General features: G+C 50.3%; 2 protein-coding genes and 1 long non-coding RNA gene across 5 annotated transcripts in view; 2 read left to right on the top strand and 1 right to left on the bottom strand.

The window, feature by feature from the left end:
* The window catches only part of CCDC39 (coiled-coil domain containing 39), a 42,685-nt gene extending 25,134 nt beyond the window's left edge, over positions 1-17,551 (top strand). The window contains exons 13-21 of one of the 2 annotated variants that reach the window (XM_061575437.1): positions 1-209; positions 3,742-3,865; positions 4,939-5,098; positions 5,379-5,485; positions 8,910-9,050; positions 10,682-10,861; positions 13,055-13,161; positions 13,873-14,027; positions 14,536-17,551. In XM_061575437.1, coding sequence (XP_061431421.1) covers positions 1-209; positions 3,742-3,865; positions 4,939-5,098; positions 5,379-5,485; positions 8,910-9,050; positions 10,682-10,861; positions 13,055-13,161; positions 13,873-14,027; positions 14,536-14,594 — 1,242 coding nt within the window. In that variant the 3' untranslated portion in view covers positions 14,595-17,551. Of the gene's footprint in view, positions 210-3,741; positions 3,866-4,938; positions 5,099-5,378; positions 5,486-8,909; positions 9,051-10,681; positions 10,862-13,054; positions 13,162-13,869; positions 14,028-14,535 lie in introns of both variants that reach the window. The other variant, XM_061575436.1, reaches the window with a different exon arrangement.
* LOC133357532 (uncharacterized) lies at positions 46-21,480 on the bottom strand. Of its 2 annotated transcripts, none has more exons than XR_009756974.1 (5): positions 21,258-21,480; positions 5,364-5,479; positions 3,378-3,941; positions 299-411; positions 46-183 (listed from the first exon to the last, which is right to left on the bottom strand). It is a non-coding gene; the product is annotated as an uncharacterized LOC133357532 (long non-coding RNA). The 2 variants fall into 2 exon arrangements; XR_009756973.1 differs by having other exon boundaries at positions 21,226-21,480.
* The window catches only part of LOC133357484 (glypican-6-like), a 26,911-nt gene continuing 25,954 nt past the window's right edge, over positions 20,717-21,673 (top strand). Inside the window, 1 exon segment of the mRNA XM_061575438.1 lies at positions 20,717-21,292. The gene's annotated coding sequence lies outside the window, so the exon portion shown is untranslated.

Here is a 21,673-nt window from a genome sequence, read left to right on the forward strand (position 1 = left end):
GAGCTGCTGGTGGAGGAGAGCCTGCTGAAGCTGGAGTGCCGCCGCGTGCGGGCGCTGGTGGCCGCAAGCGCCGACGGGGTCCTGTCGCTGGAGAAGCGGCAGCAGGCGCTGCAGACGGCGCTGAAGGAGCGCTCGCTGGAGAACGACGCTCGCAAGCATGAGCTGCTGACTCTGGAGCGCGGCCTGCAGCAGGAGAGGCAGGCGCTGAGGTGGGGGCACCGGCAACAACAACAACAACCGCCATTCGCCACTAAGTGGTGGTGACGTCACCACGACGCTTGTGCCAGGCCATGCGCACCTTGAGGCTACCACGTGAAGTGTCGAACGCCCGCTGGCAGGAGGTCACGGGGCAGACCCAGTTGCCACGGGTCGACTGATTGAGATGACCGAGATGACTGGCTGATGCACCACCTGTGCCCACCGGCAACACACGCGCACACACACACACGCACACACACACATGCACGCACATGCACGCACGCACACACACGCACACACATGCACACGCACACACACACACACGCACACACACGCGCACACACACGCACACACACACACGCGGACACACACGCACACACACGCACACACACACACGCACACACACACGCACACACACGCACACACACGCACACACACACGCGCGTGCAAAAGACACGGGCTGTTAGCGAGCAGCACCTATGAAGGCCGCCACGGCTCACGAGGGGGTGGGTGGCCAGCTAACCACGCCCCGGCCACCTTTCTCTCCCCAGCGTCGATGTTTAGCACACCGCACGAGGTACTCATTTGAGGCTGAGTTGACCTAGGGGAGGCCCAGGACCGGTTGAGATAAACGTCACCGGTGTTGGCCGTGAGCGGGAATCGAACTCGGTCACCGGGTTCGTAGCGCACCGCGCTCACCGTTATGCCACCGCTCCCCACAAACTCCCCTACGCGCACGCACGTGCACACAGACAGACGTGCAAAAACAAAGACGCACACGCGGAAAAATGTGCACATTTAGACACGCGCGTACAAGCGCACGCAGAGAGTTAGAGTGACAGACATGCACAAAGACGCATTCACACACAGCCGGAGATGTGATAATGACAGAAAGCCAGAGAGTGCTTTTCCTCGCAAAGATTAACGCCTCGAATGTTTCAAGTGCACGGCACGGCACTTGAAAAGGAACAAAACATCATGGCGTCGGCAAGGTCACTCACACAGATCTGCGTTGGGCCTTGAACGTTTCCCCTTGCCCCTTGCAATACATTGAAGCGTAATAATTTATCACGTTTGGTATCCGCGCGATGCTGGGAGCGCAGGGTTGATGTTTATTTTAATATTGCGTTTGCCCTGTCTCTGGTAATCTCTCAGCTTGGTCAATGGTAGTCTTGAGCGATATTAGTTAGTCTGGGAATAGCAGTCTGTGGGCAATGTTTGTCTATGGGAAATGTTAGTCTATGGGCAGTGTTAGTCTATGGGTAATGTTAGTCTATGGGTAGTGTTGAGTCTATGGACAGTGTTAGTCTATGGGCAGTGTTAGTCTATGGGCAATGTTAGTCTATGGGCAATGTTAGTCTATGGGCAGTGTTAGTCTATGGGCAATGTTAGTCTATGGGCAGTGTTAGTCTATGGACAGTGTTAGTCTATGGGCAATGTTAGTCTATGGGTAGTGTTAGTCTATGGGCAGTGTTAGTCTATGGGTAGTGTTAGTCTATGGGAAGTGTTAGTCTATGGGCAGTGTTAGTCTATGGGCAATGTTAGTCTATGGGCAGTGTTAGTCTATGGGAGTGTTAGTCTATGGGCGATGTTAGTCTATGGGCAATGTTAGTCTATGGGCAATGTTAGTCTATGGGAGTGTTAGTCTATGGGCGATGTTAGTCTATGAGCAATGTTAGTCTATGGGCAATGTTAGTCTATGAGCAATGTTAGTCTATGGGCAATGTTAGTCTATGGGCAATGTTAGTCTATGGGCAGTGTTAGTCTATGAGCAATGTTAGTCTATGGGAAATGTTAGTCTATGGGCAATGTTAGTCTATGGGCAGTGTTAGTCTATGAGCAATGTTAGTCTATGGGAAATGTTAGTCTATGGGCAATGTTAGTCTATGGGAGTGTTAGTCTATGGGCGATGTTAGTCTATGAGCAATGTTAGTCTATGGGCAATGTTAGTCTATGGGCAATGTTAGTCTATGGGCAATGTTAGTCTATGGGCAGTGTTAGTCTATGAGCAATGTTAGTCTATGGGCAATGTTAGTCTATGGGCAATGTTAGTCTATGAGCAATGTTAGTCTATGGGTAATGTGAGCCTATGGACCATATCGTAAACAATTGTTGTCTGTGTGCTCCTCCAACGGAGGAGGAGGAACAGCGACACGAACTCTCTCTGCTGAAGCCCTCTCACCGTAGCCAGCAGCAGCAGCAGCAAGACCTCCACATTGGGGCATCGAGCTTTAAGCTAAACTATTTGTGTTTTACCCAGTAAGGCTCACTGAGCTATGCAAATAATAGCTCAACGAAGTGGCTTACCATCACGTGGAAACTTAAAGCAGCCAAATACACAGACGCACACATTTCTAAATGTGGACGGGAAAACCGGAAGACCCTGAGAAAAATCCACACGACCACGAGGAGAGACTCGCAAAGTTCAAATATACAGCAGCAGGCGTCAGGGTCGGGATCGAACCCACGGCCTCCTGTAGACCAGGTGAGGTAGTTAACATCTCCGAGCCACCGTGATGAGAGAGAGACACACACAAACTCCAAATATACAGCATCAGGGTCGGGATTGAACCCACGACCTCCTGTAGACCAGGTGAGGTAGTTAACATCTCCGAGCCACCGTGATGAGAGAGAGACACACAAACTACAAATATACAGCAGCAGGCGTCAGGGTCAAGATTGAATCCACGACCTCCTGTAGACCAGGTGAGGTAGTTAACATCTCCTAGCCACCGTGATGAGAGAGAGAGAGAGAGACACACAAACTACAAATATACAGCAGCAGGCGTCAGGGTCGGGATCGAACCCACGGCCTCCTGCATACCAGGCGAGGTAGTTAACATCTCCTAGCCACCGTGATGAGAGAGAGAGAGACACACAAACTACAAATATACAGCAGCAGGCGTCACGGTCGGGATTGAATCCACGACCTCCTGTATACCAGGCGAGGTAGTTAACATCTCCTAGCCACCGTGATGAAAGAGAGAGAGAGAGACACACAAACTACAAATCTACAGCAGCAGGCATCGTCAGGGTCGGGATCGAACCCACGGCCTCCTGCGTACCAGGCGAGGACGTTAACATCTCACCACTGTGGCGCTCCTGAACCGCATTGCTGCTGCCACCATCATCATGCACAAGAATAGAATCAGGTGTTGGGTTTTTTTTTTGTTGCTTACCGGTTGCCGTTCCCCAACGTCGCAGCAGCCTAAAGCGCCCTGCGTCGCCCGCCTGATGTTGTTGTTGTTGATGTTGTTGTCTTCTTGGTTCTTTCGGTAAAGTCACGTAGAAGGGAAGTAATAAAATAATAAAAATAAAACATAATAAAACAATTCTCACGACGTTTCGGCCACAACGCAAGCAGCCGTCCTCAGGTGGAGAACAGGTCCATCAAGTAGACAGAGTCTGAAGACTTTAGCGAAAGAACCAAGAAGATGAATCCCTGCAGTCACGAAAGCTTTAAATCGAAAAATGCTGTTGTTGTTCTTGTTGCTGTTGTTGTTGTTGTTGATGTTGTTGTTGTTGTGTCGCGATCGTTTCCAGCGCTGAGCTGCACGAGAGGCTCTCGAAGGTGGACAAGATGCGCAAGAGGTACGAGATCTTGACGGTCGCCATGGCCCCCCCGGAGGGCGATGAGGATAAATCGCAGGCTTACTATGTGATCAAGGTGAGTGCCGGGCCCGTGTGCGTGCGGCTCGGAGGGTACGCGCGTGCGTCCCCGCGCCTCCCATGAGCACGGCTGCCTGCGTACGGTGCGAAAGAAGTTCAACACACACACACGCACGCACACACACAGGTAGGTATGATAATTGTTTTTTTACCCTTTTATTTGGCAACAAAACTGACACCTTTTTTTACAAGGAGTCATGTTTGCATAGACCACAATACCTGCAGTCATAATGCAAACAATAAACATAACTCTCATAATGTATGCACTGTCCTTGAAGTTGATTGGTCCACACACGAGACAGCTTTCCTTAGAGCCTAGTCTCACATGGTGTTGGACCAGATGACGCCAAAAGGCGCCTTTTGGCGTCATCTTGTCCAACACCATGTGAGACTAGGCTCTAAGGAAAGCTGTCTCGTGTCTCTATGCAAACATGACTCCTTGTAAAAAAAGGTGTCAGTTTTGTTGCCAGATAGAAGGGTAAAAAAACCATTATCATATTTTTTCTTCTGGCAAATGAGGTTCCAATGGTGTAAATACAGGTATGTATGTTGAACTTCTTGGTCAGAGGTTGGCATTCGAAATAACAAGAAGAGCCATTTTTAAATCCTTTATATTAAGTTCGCTTGCTTGCTTAGGACCGTGCAAATCTTTTGGTCGTTTTTTAACCAACTTCCCGTGATCCAATCGAGCTGATATTTTCCACACAGACTCGTTGTGCGTGACAATTAATGTTCGTGAAAATTTTTTTCCAAAATTTTACACTTTTTAGGACAAAAAAATTATATTTAATTACCAATTGCTTAATGGTGCAATGCAATCATCTGACCCATAGGTGGCAGCCATCTCAAGCCAGAGGACGAGAGGACTCTAGCCGCCACGCATATAAAGGATTTATAGTGAAAAACTTTTACGGGTTATACTTGTTTTTTTTTCAAATGCCTCACTGCAGTCCTTTAAAGAGCCACATGCGGACCCCTGGACACGATGAAATGCTCGTGGAGAGGGTGGGGTGGGGGTAGGGGTGCACAGTCGTGGTGTCGTTGACACGGTCGGTTTCCTCGGGTGCCCAGGCCGCCCAGGAGAAAGAGGAGATGCAGAAGGAGGGAGACGAACTCGATGCCAGAATCCGCCGCGCCGAGAAGGAGATCCGCGCCATGGAGAACACGGTGCAGGTGGTGAACGGGCGCAACGCGGCGCTGCGCAGGTCTCACAGCAAGGTCCCGCAGGGCGGTGCGTACACAGCGGTGTGTACACAGTAGTACGTACACAGTGGTATATGCACGCAGAGCGGTACGTACGGCACAAGCTAAAGCAGGCGGTCCGGTGCTCGCGCGGCGAGCGTCAAGACGAGTTTGAATCGGCGAGCAAAAGTTGCGTCGCTGCAGGCGGAGCCCGCACAGCGCCACGGGCGACTGCTGTAGCCGACACAGCACCGAGGGGTCTCTCTACCCCCCCACTTGCCCCCCTCTCCTCCCCCCTCTCCCGCCGTGCGTACCGTGCGCTCACGCAGGCGCTGAACACGAGGAGAGGCTGCGTCTCGAGGAGCAGAAGCGATCGCTGGAGGAGAAGCTCAAGTTCAAGAGGCGTCAAGTCCGCGAGCTGCAGCACGACCTGCAGGTGATGCGATGAGATCACACGCACGCGGATAAAGATCCCCCGTGTAGCCTTAACAGACTGTAGGGGCAAGTGCTGTTAGCGAGCACCTGTGAAGGCCGCAACGGCACACGAGGGGGTGGGTAGGCCAGCACCACGCCCGACCGTCTTTGTCTCCCCAGTGGCGATGTTTACACACCGCACCAGGTACTCAGGCTGAGTCGACCTAGGGGAGGCCCAGGACCGGTTCAGATAATCGTCACTGGTGTTGGCCGTGAGATGGGAATCGAACTCGGGTGGCCGGGTTAACCATTACACTATCGCTCCCCACGGATACACACGAACGCACACACACACGTACATCTACGCAACATTACACAAATACATACGCAAGTGTATACGCAAATCTACACGCACACACATGTACACAGACGCGACGTGTAGAGCGCCGTTTCGTTATAACGCTCTGACTTCCTCCACAGATCAGCCCATGTATGGAAGATAGTGGGCATTGCGTTGCCCGTAAGGGGCATGTCTCTGCCCACGTACGGCCTTGTGTAGCCCCAATCGAGGTGTCTGTTGCATCGATTCTGCTCACGGTTGATCCATCGATTCGTCGCGCGTTAAATCCTCGCCGTGTCGATCCATCGGCAAGCGATCCACGCGATCCAGTAGTCCCATTGTACTCATGCAGGTTGAACTTCTCTCGCACCGTACGTTGCCGACCATGATAATCGGACAAACAAACTGAACACAGTTCTCAAGAAATGAGTTTAGTCTTGTGAATCGCCCCCCCCCCCTTTTTTTTCCCTCTTTGATCGTCTAACATCTGCACCATCGGTGATTTGGTCGCGTTCCGTTTTGATTGCGCCGTCACGGCTCGTAGGGGGCAGCCGTCCGCTAGGTTCAGCCGACCGCTGGCTCGACCCGCATGAGAAGGGGGAATCCTACACCAGGGTGAGGTCCTGAGGTTGGAATTCCGAAGGGGGCCTACGAAATGGTGATCCTTATTTTTGTTCGACCTCAGAGACATGCCGTTGAGGACGATGATCTTGATCATCATCATCAAGGGCGCCACGGTGGCTAGGAGATGTTAACTACCTCGCCTGGTATACAGGAGGCCGTGGGTTCGATCCTGATCCTGACGCCTGCTGCTGTATATTTGGAGTTTGCGTGTCTCTCTCTCATCATCATCATCACGGAGGCTAGGAGATGTTAACTACCTCGCCTGGTATGCAGGAGGTTGTGGGTTCGATCCCGACCCTGACGCCTGCTGCTGTATATTTGGAGTTTGCATGTCTCTCTCTCTCATCATCATCACGGTGGCTAGGAGATGTTGACTACCTCGCCTGGTACACAGGAGGTCGTGGGTTCAATCCTGATCCTGACGCCTGCTGCTGTATATTTGGAGTTTGCGTGTTCTGCCCGTGGTCGCGTGAATTTTTTCTCAGGGTCCTACGGTTTTTCCCTCCACATTTAGAATCGACATCTCGTGTTTAGAGTATCTGTCTGCTGCTATAGATTGCCACGTGATGATAAGCCACTTCGTTGAGCTATCATTGGTGATGGCTCGGTCGCTTCTGAAAGAGAGATATACAGCTCAGTGGGCCTTACCTGGTAAAATACAAACGCAATAAATTTCGATTTAAAGCTTTCGTGACTGCAGGGATTCATCGTCTTGGTTCTTTCGGTAAAGTCACGTAGAAGGGAAATCATAAAATAATAAAAATTTAACATAATAAAATACAATTCTCAAGACGTTTCGGCCACAACGCAAGCAGCCGTCCTCAGGTGAAGAACAGGTCTGTCGGAAAGACAGCGTCTGAATGACAGACAGCGTCAGACGCTGTCTTTCCGACAGACCTGTTCTTCACCTGAGGACGGCTGCTTGCGTTGTGGCCGAAACGTCGTGAGAATTGTATTTTATGATGTTTAATTTTTATTATTTTATTATTTCCCTTCTACGTGACTTTACCGAAAGAACCAAGAAGGCAAACACAATAGATTAGTTTTGATCATAATGATGATAATGATTTGATGTGTAATTATTCTTTCCGTCAGTGATTCAATGGAATCGCCACGATTCTCCGTTGTGATTTCATTGAAAAAATTAATTGTTGTTTTTCTCCCTTTAATTTGTATTTGCTTTTATCCGTTCACATTTTTCCCAAGCTTTTCACTCCTGTTTACTGCATAACAGTGACATTTCACACATAATCTTCATGCAATTTGCAATAATTGCACACAATCGATTCCTGAATGCACGAATTCAACGAAGCGTGAGGCTAGTAATCAATATTAATTGATTAAATGATGACGATGTTGGTGATGAACTGAATCCATTTAGCGGGCATGACAAACAAATCCATTGCCTGATATCTAAGCCGCCGGTCCTACTTGATAGGGCCTTTAAATGAGTACCTGCTGGATTGTGAAACACATCGACACACTGGAGGGAGACAAAGGCAGCCACAGGGCTTGGTTCTTTCCACACCGCCAACTTGGGTGCCAGATGCGCTTCTACGGCCGTCTGGAACGCTCTTGCTTCCGATATTAGGAAGCCACTTGGAGCTATGGACGTTTAAATCATGATCTAGATCAGGGGTGGGGAACGTCTGGCCCGCGGGCCGTATGAGGCCCGCGAAATCATTTGGTCTGGCCCTGCCACAAGGCAACTGCAGGCGGGACTCGAAATTCAATAAATCTAGGAGCAAACCTGGAAAAGCAGTTGCGAGTAGCAGCAACATCATCAATACCAGCGAACAACATCACACGCCTCACCAAAGAGAAGCAGTTCCAGCCCATCGCATTAGGGGCGAGTTAATTAAATGTTTGACCAAATATAACATATTCTTATTCTTGATTCTTTCGGTAAAGTCACGTAGAAGGGAAACAATAAAATAATACAAATATAAAACAATAAAAAATTCTCACGACGTTTCGACTGCAACACAAGCAATGATCATCAGGTGAAAGAACCAAGAATATAAATCCCTGCAGTCACGAAAGCCTTAAATCAAATATAAGTTGATAATTTTGTATGGCCCTTGGCAGAAAAAAGGTTCCCCACCCCTGATCTAGATTGCCACAAACTCATTCATTCACAACTACTTAAATTTTGATTCAAAGCTTTCGTGACTGCAGGGATCCATCTTCTTGGTTCTTTCGGTAAAGTCACGTAGAAGGGAAATAATAAAACAATAAAAATAAAACACAATAAAATAATTCTCACGACGTTTCGGCCACAACGCAAGCAGCCGTCCTCAGGTGAAGACCAGGTCTGTCTACGTGACTTTACCGAAAGAACGAAGAAGATCACAACTACTTTTTTGAGTTCAGCTGTGTTGTCCTCCCCCCCGCCGCCGCACCTCCAATTAGCACGGCTGGCTACGTGCGGTGCCTAGGAAGTTCAACGTACACGCACACGCACGCGCCTCCTGTCGCGCAGGTGATGAATGAGAGCATGGACGAGCTGCTGAGTGAAGGGGATGCGCAGGAGGTGGACCTGAAGGCGCACAGCGGCAGCGTGCAGCAGCTGCAGAAGGAGATCAGGGAGCAGCAGGAGAAGATCGAGCGGGGAAAGAAGCAGGTGAGCGGCCCAAGCCCTGTTCCATTCCTAGCCGTGGGGAGCCGTCGCGTCAGAGGTCGCAACCGGGTACCCAATACCCGTACCCTACCCGATACCCGGCTACCCGTACCCGGCCGGGTACGGGTAGCCGTTTGCGACCCTGGTGCGGCCAGATACGGGTACGTGTAGGCCGTGAGTCACTGGTGAGTCACCGTTTGTCACTCATTTCCCAGCGTCTTGTCTCTTCTCACAATTCAAGTTCCTAGAATCAACCCACCCACGCCTGCAACATGGCTTCATCCCAGAGGTCGCAATCGGGTACCCGATACCCGTACCCTACCCGATACCTGTACCCTACCCTAGGGGCTGGTCACCCCGTGGTGCCCTTATAAAACTCAACGTTTAACCTACTCACGCCGGCTTGTGCCCACACTCACAGTCGGGCATATTTGCGGAATACACCACGCCGCCGTTGACCCTGGCCATTGACCGAGCAACCCAACGTTCCTACCAGCTCCCTCCGCAGGACAATGTGTTAATGATGCTACTGCTAAGACTGGTAATGATGCTACTGCTGAGACTGATGATGAACCTGATGATGATGATACTGATGACCCTGATCATGATGCTACTGCTGAGACTGATGATGATGCTGATGACCCTGATCATGATGCTACTGCTGAGACTGATGATGATACTGATGATGATACTGATGACCCTGATCATGATGCTACTGCTGAGACTGATGATGATACTGATGACCCTGATGATGATGATGCAACTGCTGAGACTGATGATGATACTGATGACCCTGATGATGATGCTACTGCTGAGACTGATGATGATACTGATGACCCTGATCATGATGCGACTGCTGAGACTGATGATGACCCTGATGATGATGCTACTGCTGACCATGATGATGATGATGTTACTGCTGACCATGATTATGCTGATGATACTGTTGAGACTGATAATGATGCTACTGCTGAGGCTGATGATGACCATGATGATGATGCTACTGCTGAGGCTGATGATGAACCTGATGATGATACTGATGACCCTGATCATGATGCGACTGCTGAGACTGATGATAACCCTGATGATGATGCTACTGCTGAGACTGATGATGCTACTGCTCACCCTGATGATGATGCTACTGCTGAGACTGATGATGACCCTGATGATGATACTGATGACCATGATGATGATGCTAATGCTGAGACTGATGATGATACTGATGACCCTGATCATGATGCTACTGCTGAGACTGATCATGATGCGACTGCTGAGACTGATGATGACCCTGATGATGATACTGATGACCATGACGATGATGCTAATGCTGAGACTGATGATGATACTGATGACCCTGATCATGATGCTACTGCTGAGACTGATCATGATGCGACTGCTGAGACTGATGATGACCCTGATGATGATGCTACTGCTGAGACTGATGATGCTACTGCTCACCCTGATGATGATGCGACTGCTGAGACTGATGATGACCCTGATGATGATACTTATGACCATGACGATGATGTGACTACTGAGACTGACGACGACGCTACCACCGCTAAAGCCTTGGTCGTTCGCTCTTCGCCACTCTCCCCACCCCCACCCCCGTCTCTCTCCGCGCCGGCCCGCAGTGCTCCAAGCTGTCCCGCGAGTTGCGTGCGGCCGCCAAGAGCCGCGATGCGACGCTCGCCGAGAGAGACGTCGCGCTGCGCGAACTCCGCGACTTCGGACGCGCCGTGACGCGCCTGCTGTCCGACAGCCTGGGCCAGAGCCCAGAGGTCGCGGAAGACGTCAACGTGTTCTTCCAGCAGGTAGCGCCGATGCGTCAGAGTTGTTTTTGTGTTGCGTGCGTGATTAGTTTGTTGTCCTTCCCTGCCCCCGCAGCTCCGATGAGCAGGGTTGGCTGCGTACGGTGCGAAGGAAGTTCAACATACATACACACAGAGACTCGCACAGAGACACCTAGACTCGCACAGAGACACATAGACTCACACAGAGACCCATAGACCCACACAGAGACCCATAGACTCGCACAGAGACACATAGACTCACACAGAGACACCTAGACTCACACAGAGGCCCATAGACTCACACAGAGACCCATAGACTCACATAGAGACCCATAGACTCACACAGAGGCCCATAGACTCGCACAGAGACACATAGACTCTCACAGAGACCCATAGACTCACACAGTGGCCCACAGACTCACACAGTGACCCACAGACTCACACAGAGAAACATAGACTCACACAGAGACCCATAGACTCACGCAGAGACCCATAGACTCACACAGTGACCCACAGACTCACACAGAGACCCATAGACTCACACAGAGACCCATAGACTCACACAGAGAAACATAGACTCACACAGAGACCCATAGACTCACGCAGAGACCCATAGACTCACACAGTGACCCACAGACTCACACAGAGACCCATAGACTCACACAGAGAAACATAGACTCGCACAGAGACCCATAGACTCACGCAGAGACCCATAGACTCTCACAGAGACCCATAGACTCACACAGAGACACATAGACTCACACAGAGACCCATAGACTCACACAGAGACACATAGACTCACACAGAGACCCATAGACCCACACAGAGACCCATAGACTCACACAGAGACGCATAGACTCACACAGAGACCCATAGACTCACACAGAGACCCATAGAATCACACATAGACCCATAGACTCACACAGAGACCCATAGACCCACACAGAGACACGTAGACTCACACAGAGACACGTAGACTCACACAGAGACGCATAGAATCACACATAGACCCATAGACTCACACAGAGACCCATAGACTCACACAGACGCATAGACTCACACAGAGACCCATAGACTCACACAGAGACACGTAGACTCACACAGAGACCCATAGACTCACACAGAGACCCATAGACCCACACAGAGACCCATAGACTCACACAGAGACCCATAGACTCACACAGAGACCCATAGACTCACACAGAGACACATAGACTCACACAGAGACCCATAGACTCACACATAGACCCATAGACCCACACAGAGACCCATAGACTCACACAGAGACCCATAGACTCACACAGAGACACATAGACTCACACAGAGACCCATAGACTCACACAGAGACACAGACTCACACAGAGACCCATAGACTCACACAGAGACACATAGACTCATACAGAGACCCATAGACTCACACAGAGACACATAGACTCACACAGAGACCCATAGACTCACACAGAGACACATAGACTCATACAGAGACCCTTAGACTCACACAGAGACCCATAGACTCACACAGAGACCCATAGACTCACACAGAGACCCATAGACTCACACAGAGACCCATAGACCCACACAGAGACCCATAGACTCACACAGAGACACATAGACTCACACAGAGACACATAGACTCACACAGAGACACATAGACTCACACAGAGACACATAGACTCACACAGAGACACATAGACTCACACAGAGACACATAGACTCACACAGAGACACATAGACTCACACAGAGGCCCATAGACTCACACAGAGACACATAGACTCACACAGAGACACATAGACTCACACAGAGACACATAGACTCACACAGAGACACATAGACTCACACAGAGACCCATAGACTCACACAGAGACACATAGACTCACACAGAGACACATAGACTCACACAGAGACACATAGACTCACACAGAGGCCCATAGACCCACACAGAGACCCATAGACTCACACAGAGACCCATAGACTCACACAGAGACCCATAGACCCACACATAGACCCATAGACTCACAGAGACCCATAGACTCACACAGAGACCCTTAGACTTAGTATTGTGGTTAATGTAAGCATGATTTCCTTGCAAAAGGTGTCAGTTTTGTTGCCAGAAAAAAGGGGAAAACCCCTATTAGTATATTTTGCTACTGGCAAAGGAGGTTCCATGATGTAGTCTTTTTGTTTGTATTTTTTTTCTCGTGGGAACGCCGCAGGCTGGGATCACTCTGCCATCACCATCGTCTTCCACGTCATCGTCATCTTCCAGCAGCAGGCAGAGCTCACGACTATCTTCTGCAAGATCCTCTGCATCATCAGTCCGGTACCGTAATGTCGATGTTTTCTACGTATCATCTACATATATATACGTGACGTAGATTCCCCCCGTATAGCTTTAACAGGCTGTTGGGGCAAGTGCTGTTATTGAGCACCTATGAAAGCCGGCAGGGTACAACGAGGGGGTGGGTGGGTGTAGTGGTTAGCGCTACGCTGCGCTACGAACCTGGCAACCAAGGTTCGATTCCCGCTCATGGGTTGATTCTAGGAACTTGAATTGTGAGAAGAGACAAGACGTTGGGAAATGAGTGACAAACGGTGACTCACCAGTGACTCACGGTCTACCCGTACCCGGCCGGACCAGGGTCACAAACGGCTACCCGGTTACCCGTACCCAGCCGGGTACGGGTAGCCGGGTATCGGGTACCCGATTGCGACCTCTGGGATGAAGCCATGTGGCAGGCGCGGGTGGGTTGATTCTAGGAACTTGAATTGTGAGAAGAGAAATGAGTGACAAACGGTGACTCACCAGTGACTCACGGTCTACCCGTACCCGGCCGCACCAGGGTCGCAAACGGCTACCCGTACCCGGCCGGGTACGGGTAGCCGGGTATCGGGTAGGGTACGGGTATCGGGTACCCGTTTGCGACCTCTGCCTGTGCCCCTACTGGAGACGTTTTATAACCCATCGGATTCCTCCTCCAGTCGAAGTAAAAGACTGCGATTCTCCCTGCCTCTGCGCTGCCGTCACCAGCAGCGGCGTTGGATCCCAGCGAGCCTCGCCAGGGGCTGCGGTGGTGACGACCGTGCAACTGGGACTGGAGCTGCCGCCACCGTCGCCGTCGTCTCCGCACGGGGGCACCCCCGCGGGCAGGAGCCCCGGCCGCGGCTCAGTGACCGAGAGCACCAAGGGTGAGAAGCGAGGCCGCAGGCCCGCAGGCTTGCGGCCGAGTTCTGTGGTCCTCTACGTGTTGAGATGCTTTCAGACAGCCAATGAGTGGTTGGTGCACGTCGGAGGAAAACTGGGAGCGCTCCGGAGTAGACACACGCACGCGAGGGCGCAACACTCTATCCCGTACAGAAGGGACAGATGGACATTAGTCCACATTATTTTCCATGCTGTTTTACCGCCTTATCCTGGCGAGCCATAGCGTGCCACTCGACGCCTACGGGAAGGGAGTTTCGCAACATCCGTGCGGTTGGTCCGCCAACCCTCGCTGCTGCCGCCACGGTGCTGGAGGTTCAGAGGTCACGTGCGGCGTGACCACCAGCGGCCTTGTGTGTGTGTTTGTGTCTGGGCGTGGTGCCGTGCTGGTCACCCACCACCTCGTGTGCCCTGCCGGCCTTCATCGGCACTTGCCCCAAACAGTCTGCTAAGGCTATGCGGGCGATCTTTGTCTTTGTGTGTGTGTCTGTGCAGGAAGTGCAAAATCATCTCGTCCGAGCAGTCGTGGAAGTCAGAGCAGCACTCGGCGATAGTGTCGTCTGTTCCAGCGCAGCCGTTCCCGGCGCGTGGTCCACTCGGCACCCCGAACACAAACTTCCAACACAGACGAAGACAGGGCAAAGGTCCCCCGTACAGCTCTAACAAGTGCCGTTCACAAGTAGCGCCTATGAGGGCCGGCACGGCACACGAGAGGGTGGGTGGGTGGGTGGCCAGCACCACGCCCGGCCACGTTTGTCTCCCCAGCTGCGATGATTACGACAAACGGATGATCTAGATTTCGATTTAAAGCTTTCGTGACTGCAGGGATTCATCTTCTTGGTTCTTTCGGTAAAGTCACGTAGAATGGAAATAATAAAGTAATAAAAATAAAACATAATAAAATACAATTCTCACTATTTTATGTTATTATGTATCATTTTTATTATTTTATTATTTCCATTCTACGTGACTTTACCGAAAGAACCAAGAAGAAGATAATCTAGACTTCAGAAAAAAAATTCTTGCTGTGGTTGATGTTTGCTTGCGTTGCAATCGAAACGTCGTGATTTAATTTATATTATTTTCTACCTACGTGACTTCACCGAAATAACCAAAGAGTTTGGACAAACAGATGCTCATGGGACCGGCTTAGTTCAGATAATCGGCACTGGTGTTGATGGCCGTGAGCGGAAATCGAACTCGTGTCACCGGGCTCGCAGCGCAGCCGGCTACTAACCGCTGCGCCACCGCTCCCCAACGTAGAACACGGGAACAGACCAACGCAAGGGGCTTGGTGAACCGAGCCTGTACTCCAGCACAGGAGGCAAGATTGCAAATAAGCTGACAACGCGCCTCACTCGCTCACGTACATGTCCTTCCACGGGAACAAGATGACGTTACTTTTGACGCATCCCATCAGCTAGCCGCACAGTCTACTGGGAGGGCGCAATTTTAGTGAGCGTTGGTTCAGTACAAGCAAAACTGCGGCCCAGATTTCTTGAAGCGGGGATTGGCGATCGGTGGAGATTTGTCTATAGGTCTCTGTATGAGTCTATGGGTCTATGTGTGAGTCTGTGGATCTCTGTGTGAGTCTATGTTCTCTGTGTGAGTCTACGGGTGTCTGTGAGTCTAAGGGTCTCTGTTTGAGCCTGGATCTCTGTGTGAGTCTATGGGTCTCTGTGTTAGTCTATGGGCCTCTGTGTTAGTCTATGGGCCTCTGTGTTAGTCTATGGGTCTCTGTGTGAGTCTATGGGTCTCTGTATGAGTCTATGGGTCTCTGTGTAAGTCTATGGGTCTCTGTGTGAGTCTATGGGTCTCTGTGTGAGTCTATGGGTCTATGTGTGACTGGATGTCTGTGTGAGTGTGGGTCTCTGTGTGAGTCTGTGTCTCTGTGTGAGTCTATGGGTCTCTGTGTGAGTCTATGGATCTCTGTGTGAGTCTGGATCTATGTGTGAGTCTATGGGTCTCTGTGTAAGTCTACGGGTGTCTGTGTGAGTCTATGGGTCTATGTGTGAGTGGATCTCTGTGTGAGTCTGTGGGTCTCTGTGTGAGCCTATGGGTCTCTGTGTGAGTCCTATGTGTCTCTGTGTGAGTCTATGTGTCTCTGTGTGAGTCTACGGGTGTCTGTGTGAGTCTATGTGTCTCTGTGTGAGTCTATGTGTCTCTGTGTGAGTCTATGGGTCTCTGTGTGAGTCTACGGATCTCTGTGTGAGTCTACGGGTCTCTATGTGAGTCTATGTGTCTCTGTGTGAGTCTATGGGTCTCTGTGTGAGTCTATGGGTCTCTGTGTGAGTCTATGGGTCTCTGTGTGAGTCTACGGGTCTCTATGTGAGTCTATGTGTCTCTATGTGAGTCTATGTGTCTCTATGTGAGTCTATGTGTCTCTGTGTGAGTCTACGGGTGTCTGTGTGAGTCTATAGGTCTCTGTGTGAGTCTCGGGTGGAAGGACAAGAGCATCACCGTTCCTCCATGCATCGTGTCCAGCCCAGGCCCATGTACTTTTCTTCGCAGTCAACTGGAGTTTTCGAATTATCGATTGTTCCCCGCTTCCGTATGTCCCTCGTTTTGCCGGCTCTCGGCGTAATATTCAAAAGGGTGCATCTCTCCGTTGTTTGCGTAACTTCTCTGCTTTGTTCCATCTTCGTTCGCGTAGGCGATACGGACGGTGAGTGTGTGTGTGTGTATTCGTTTAGACATGTGATGTGCAATTTAAACTGAACTATAAACTAGTTTTATTTTACCCGGTAAGGCCCACCGAGCTATGTAGCTCTTTGTCAGAAGCGACCTGGCCGCAAATTATCGCTCAACAAAGTGGCTCATCACGTGGTAATGTGGAGGGAAAAGCCGGAGGACCCGAATAAAAATCCACGCAACCACGGGAAGAACAAGCTAACTCCAAATATTCAGGGGTCGGGATCGAACTCACGACCTTCTGTAGACCAGGCGAGGTAGTTAACATCTCCTAGCCACCGTGATGATGATGAGAGAGATACGAAAACTCCAAATATACAGCAACAGGCGTCAGGGTCGGGATCGAACCCACGACCACCTGTATACCAGGCGAGGTAGTTAACATCTCCTAGCCACCGTGATGATGATGATGAGAGAGACACAGACTCCAAATATACAGCAGCAGGCGTCAGGGTCGGGATCGAACCCACGACCTCCTGCGTACCAGGCGAGGTAGTTAACATCTCCTCGCCACCGTGATGATGATGATGAGAGAGACACGCAAACTCCAAATATACTGCAGCAGGCGTCAGGGTCGGGATTGAACCCACGACCTCCTGCGTACCAGGCGAGGTAGTTAACATCTCACCATCGCGGCGCCCAATTTACAATCATTTATCTTCTTTTACAGATTCGCCTCTTCTTACTAACAGACACGCGTGCTGCATACAATGGTGATGAAATTTCAGAAGTCTTGCGTTAACTCAAGTGATTCGTGTATTTGTGGAAGTGTACACATCGGTTAACATTACACTTGATTAAAATTCCATTTGGGAAAGTGTTGAATTGTGTACGTGGATTCATATGCATCGGTGACACACTGAGCGGCGCTTCACCCGTGCCACTTTCGGATGCGCTTCTGCGGCCGTCTGGAACGCTCTTCCGATATTAGAAAGCCGCTGGGAGCTATGCGCTTTTAAATCGTCCAGATTAAAAACTAATTTCTTTAGAGCTGCTTTTTGTGTTTAGTTTGTTGTCCTTCCCCCGCACCTCCGGTTAGCGCGGTTGGCTACGTACGGCGCGAAAGAAGTTCAACGCACATACAAACACAGTGAACCCGGCCACCTGAGTTCGATTCCCGGCCACGGCTAACATCAGTGGCGACCTGATGTCAGAGCCATGCTTGGGCCTCTCCATTCATCAACCTGCAATGAACAGCCGTGGTGAATTTAACACGTAGGCTTTCGCGACCAATGTTATTCATAATCAACGTTTTTGGGTTTAGATCGCGATATTTATAAATGTGTCGTAACCCTCCACCACCCGACACGGCCAATCAGTAAAAAAGTGTCACGTTGACAAAAGACAAATAGTTCACTACTTTAGCCCACCGGTGTGTTGAAGCCACAACATTTACAATTTGAGTACGACGTTTCGCTGGTAATTGCATCCAGCATCATCGGGCAATTCGCCAGAATGGTGAAGTATCGTCAAACAAACCCCCCGTGACCAACAGCATGGCGACACTTTCAACGAGCACTGGACTGAGGATAAGCTGTCAATTATGATTTTAAAATATATCAGAATCTTAATATTTATACTGGAGGAATCCGATGAGCTATAAAGTTCCTGTTTCACAGATTCCAAAGAACACAGGATGAGATGTTACTATCCTTTGTGCAAGCACTTCCAAGAGTTCATGAACAGTGAGCCTGGTGAAATTTGGGGAGCGCATCGTCAGTAGTGAACCTTTGGTTCCTAGGGTGTTTCGGCCTTTCACACTATACACCCTCCCCAAAGGCGGCCAGCGACAGGGTGATCAATCACAGATGATCCTTATGGCGGTACCCCAGGCTACCAAATAATGCTAACTGGCCGAGGCAATTAAATATTTTATTTCTGGGTAAAAAGTTGATCGAAACAGGTTTCCAAAATTTGTCGACCCTCCCGTTTTTATTTAAATTTTTAGGCATTTATACCTACCTCGACATATGTAGTGGTTTCATTTGAGACGCACACTTGACTTAGGAGGCAACAAGTTTATTCTCTCACCAAAACGGGGTAACTATATAAACGTACAACGGGATAACTACATAGTGGTAACCACCACGGGGTTACTATATAACCGGGTCAGTTAACCCACTGCCCCTGACCCACAATGCCGAGCGTGAAGACCGTAGCAAGGCGAGGTTCCATTCCAGAAGACAGCCCGATCAGCTCTCGGGACCTTCCTTTTATGCCCCTGAGCGTGGCCCCTTCTGGATCCTCCAAGAAGGTTCTGGGCCATGCACCACGTGTCCCTCTCGCCACCTTTGGGCCACATTCTTACCCTGTCCTGGTCACGTGCCCTCTTGGGGTTCAACCAGACTGGCACGTCCTCAACTGCCCCCTCTCTCTCTGACAGTCACCAGAACCATGTTCCTTAGGGCCCCCTTTCACGCCTTAGCATACTTTGGTGCCAGAGAGAGGTTCTTAGACTCGCAGTTCCACGCTTCTATCAGTAGCTGGCGCTAAACGCCGTAGTGACCCAATATAGATCACAACACAAACAATAGTCAGTAGATACTACTGTAGAGTCAGTAGATACCAGAGGTGTGGACTCGAGTCATGTGACTTGGACTCGAGTCAGACTCGAGTCATGAATTTGATGACTTCAGACTCGACTTGGACTTGCATAACAATGACTTTGTCCCACCTCTGAGGTGTGGACTCGAGTCATGTGACTTGGACTCGAGTCAGACTCGAGTCATGAATTTGATGACTTCAGACTCGACTTGGACTTGCATAACAATGACTTTGTCCCACCTCTGGTAGATACTACTGTAGAGTCAGTCGATACTACTGTAGAGTCAGTAGATACTACTGTAGAGTCAGTAGACACTACTGTAGAGTCAGTAGATACTGCTGTAGAGTCAGTAGACACTGCTGTAGAGTCAGTAGATACTACTGTAGTGTCAGTAGATACTACTGTAGTGTCAGTAGATACTACAATAGAGTCAGTAGATACTACAATAGAGTCAGTAGATACTACTGTAGAGTCAGTAGATACTACAATAGAGTCAGTCGATACTACTGTAGTGTCAGTAGATACTACTGTAGAGTCAGTAGATACTACAATAGAGTCAGTAGATACTACTGTAGAGTCAGTAGATACTAGATACTACTGTAGAGTCAGTAGATACTACAATAAAGGCAGTAGATACTATTGTAGAGTCAGTAGATACTACTGTAGAGTCAGTAGATACTACAATAGAGTCAGTAGATACTACTGCAGAGTTAGTAGACACTATAGAGTCAGTAGATACTACTGTAGAGTCAGTAGATACTAGTATAGTCAGTAGATACTACTGTAGAGTCAGTAGATACTAGTATAGTCAGTAGATACTACAATAGTCAGTAGATACTACAATATAGTTAGTAGATACTACAATAGAGCCAGTACTACTGACTCTATAGGATGTAGGGTGTGTATGCTTGCATATATCTGCACACAAGGTGGGGGTGGGGGGTAGAGAACTGAGGACATCGTGGGGGGGGGCGAGGCGCGAGAGTTCAATGGGGTGGCCGCGAAACGTCGAAATTCTCCGTGTCAAGATAAGAGGCTCAGGGCCAGGCCGGATGCTGGGGGGGGGGGGGGGGGGGGGGGGTGCTCAATCACTATTTAAACACCGCACCGGGTTACTCGTTTGAGGCTGAGTTGACCTAGGGGAGACCCAGGACCGGTTCAGGATAATCGGCACTGGTGGTGGGTGGTCGTGAGCGGGGATCGAACTCGGCTTCGTAGGCGGGGGGGGGGGGCTCCCTAGCGCAGCGCGCTAACTGCTGCGCCACCGCTCCCCACGCGCGCTACCCACACGAACCCCAGACGCGCGTGTACACACACACGTGTACAAAGACAAAGGTCCCCCGAATAGCCTTAACAGACTGTAGGGGCAAGTGCTGTTAGCAAGCACCTATGAAGGCCGGAACGGTACACGATGGGGTGGGTGGCCAGCACCACGCCCGACCGCCTTTGTCTCCCCAGTGGCGATGTTTACACACCGCACCAGGTACTCGTTTAAGGCTGAGTCGACCTAAGGGAGGCCCAGGACCGGTTCAGATAATCGTCACTGGTGTTAGCCGTGAGTGGGAATCGAACCCGGGTCGCCAGGTTCATAGCGCAACGCGTTAACCGCTACACTACCGCTCCCCACCACGTACACACACACGTGTACACACACGCACGCGTGTACACACACACAAACGTGTACACACACGCACACACACACACGCGTGTACACACACACGCGCGCGCGTATTGATGAGCGCGTGTGAGCTGTGACGGGCTGCATCGTAAGGCACAGATCCCAGACGTAGACACCCCCCGCACACATTCATGGCTCGCTCCACACACGCCTAACGCACACCGTCAACACACACACGTGTACACACACACACACACACGTGTACACACACACATGTACACACACACGTGTACACACACACGTCTGCACAATCACACAAGTCTGCACGCACCAAGCGCTCATCCAAGATCCCATCGGCTCCACCTCTTTGTGCGCGCTCCGGCTACGATCAGGACGTGGTAAGCACTCGGTCCGCCTTTGTCTTCTTCGAACGAGACGCAGCCGACCGCCTTTGTCTTCTTCGAACGAGACGCCGACGAAGCCGGACTAAGACGTTCCTGTCAGGTCGGCGAATTTGCGCTCTCCATCGGCCGAAAGCCGGATGGCTACGATCATCTAAGATGCTCGTCCCTTTGGCGGTGCACTCCGCGTGTTGTGGAAGGCGTGCAAACGTCATCGCAATCCCGCGCGCGGTGACCTTTGTAATACTCTTGGGTTTTTTCGGTAAAGTCACGTAGCTAAAAAATGAAATTAGAAATAATAAAAATTAAAAAAATCCCAAAAATCACTTTTTTTAAATTAATTTTATTAATTTAAATTTTATTTTTTACCTAGACCTT

Source organism: Lethenteron reissneri, chromosome 58 (assembly GCF_015708825.2).
Source record: "Lethenteron reissneri isolate LAM-NWPU_2019-01 chromosome 58, ASM1570882v1, whole genome shotgun sequence".
Taxonomy (NCBI): Eukaryota; Metazoa; Chordata; class Hyperoartia; order Petromyzontiformes; family Petromyzontidae; genus Lethenteron; species Lethenteron reissneri.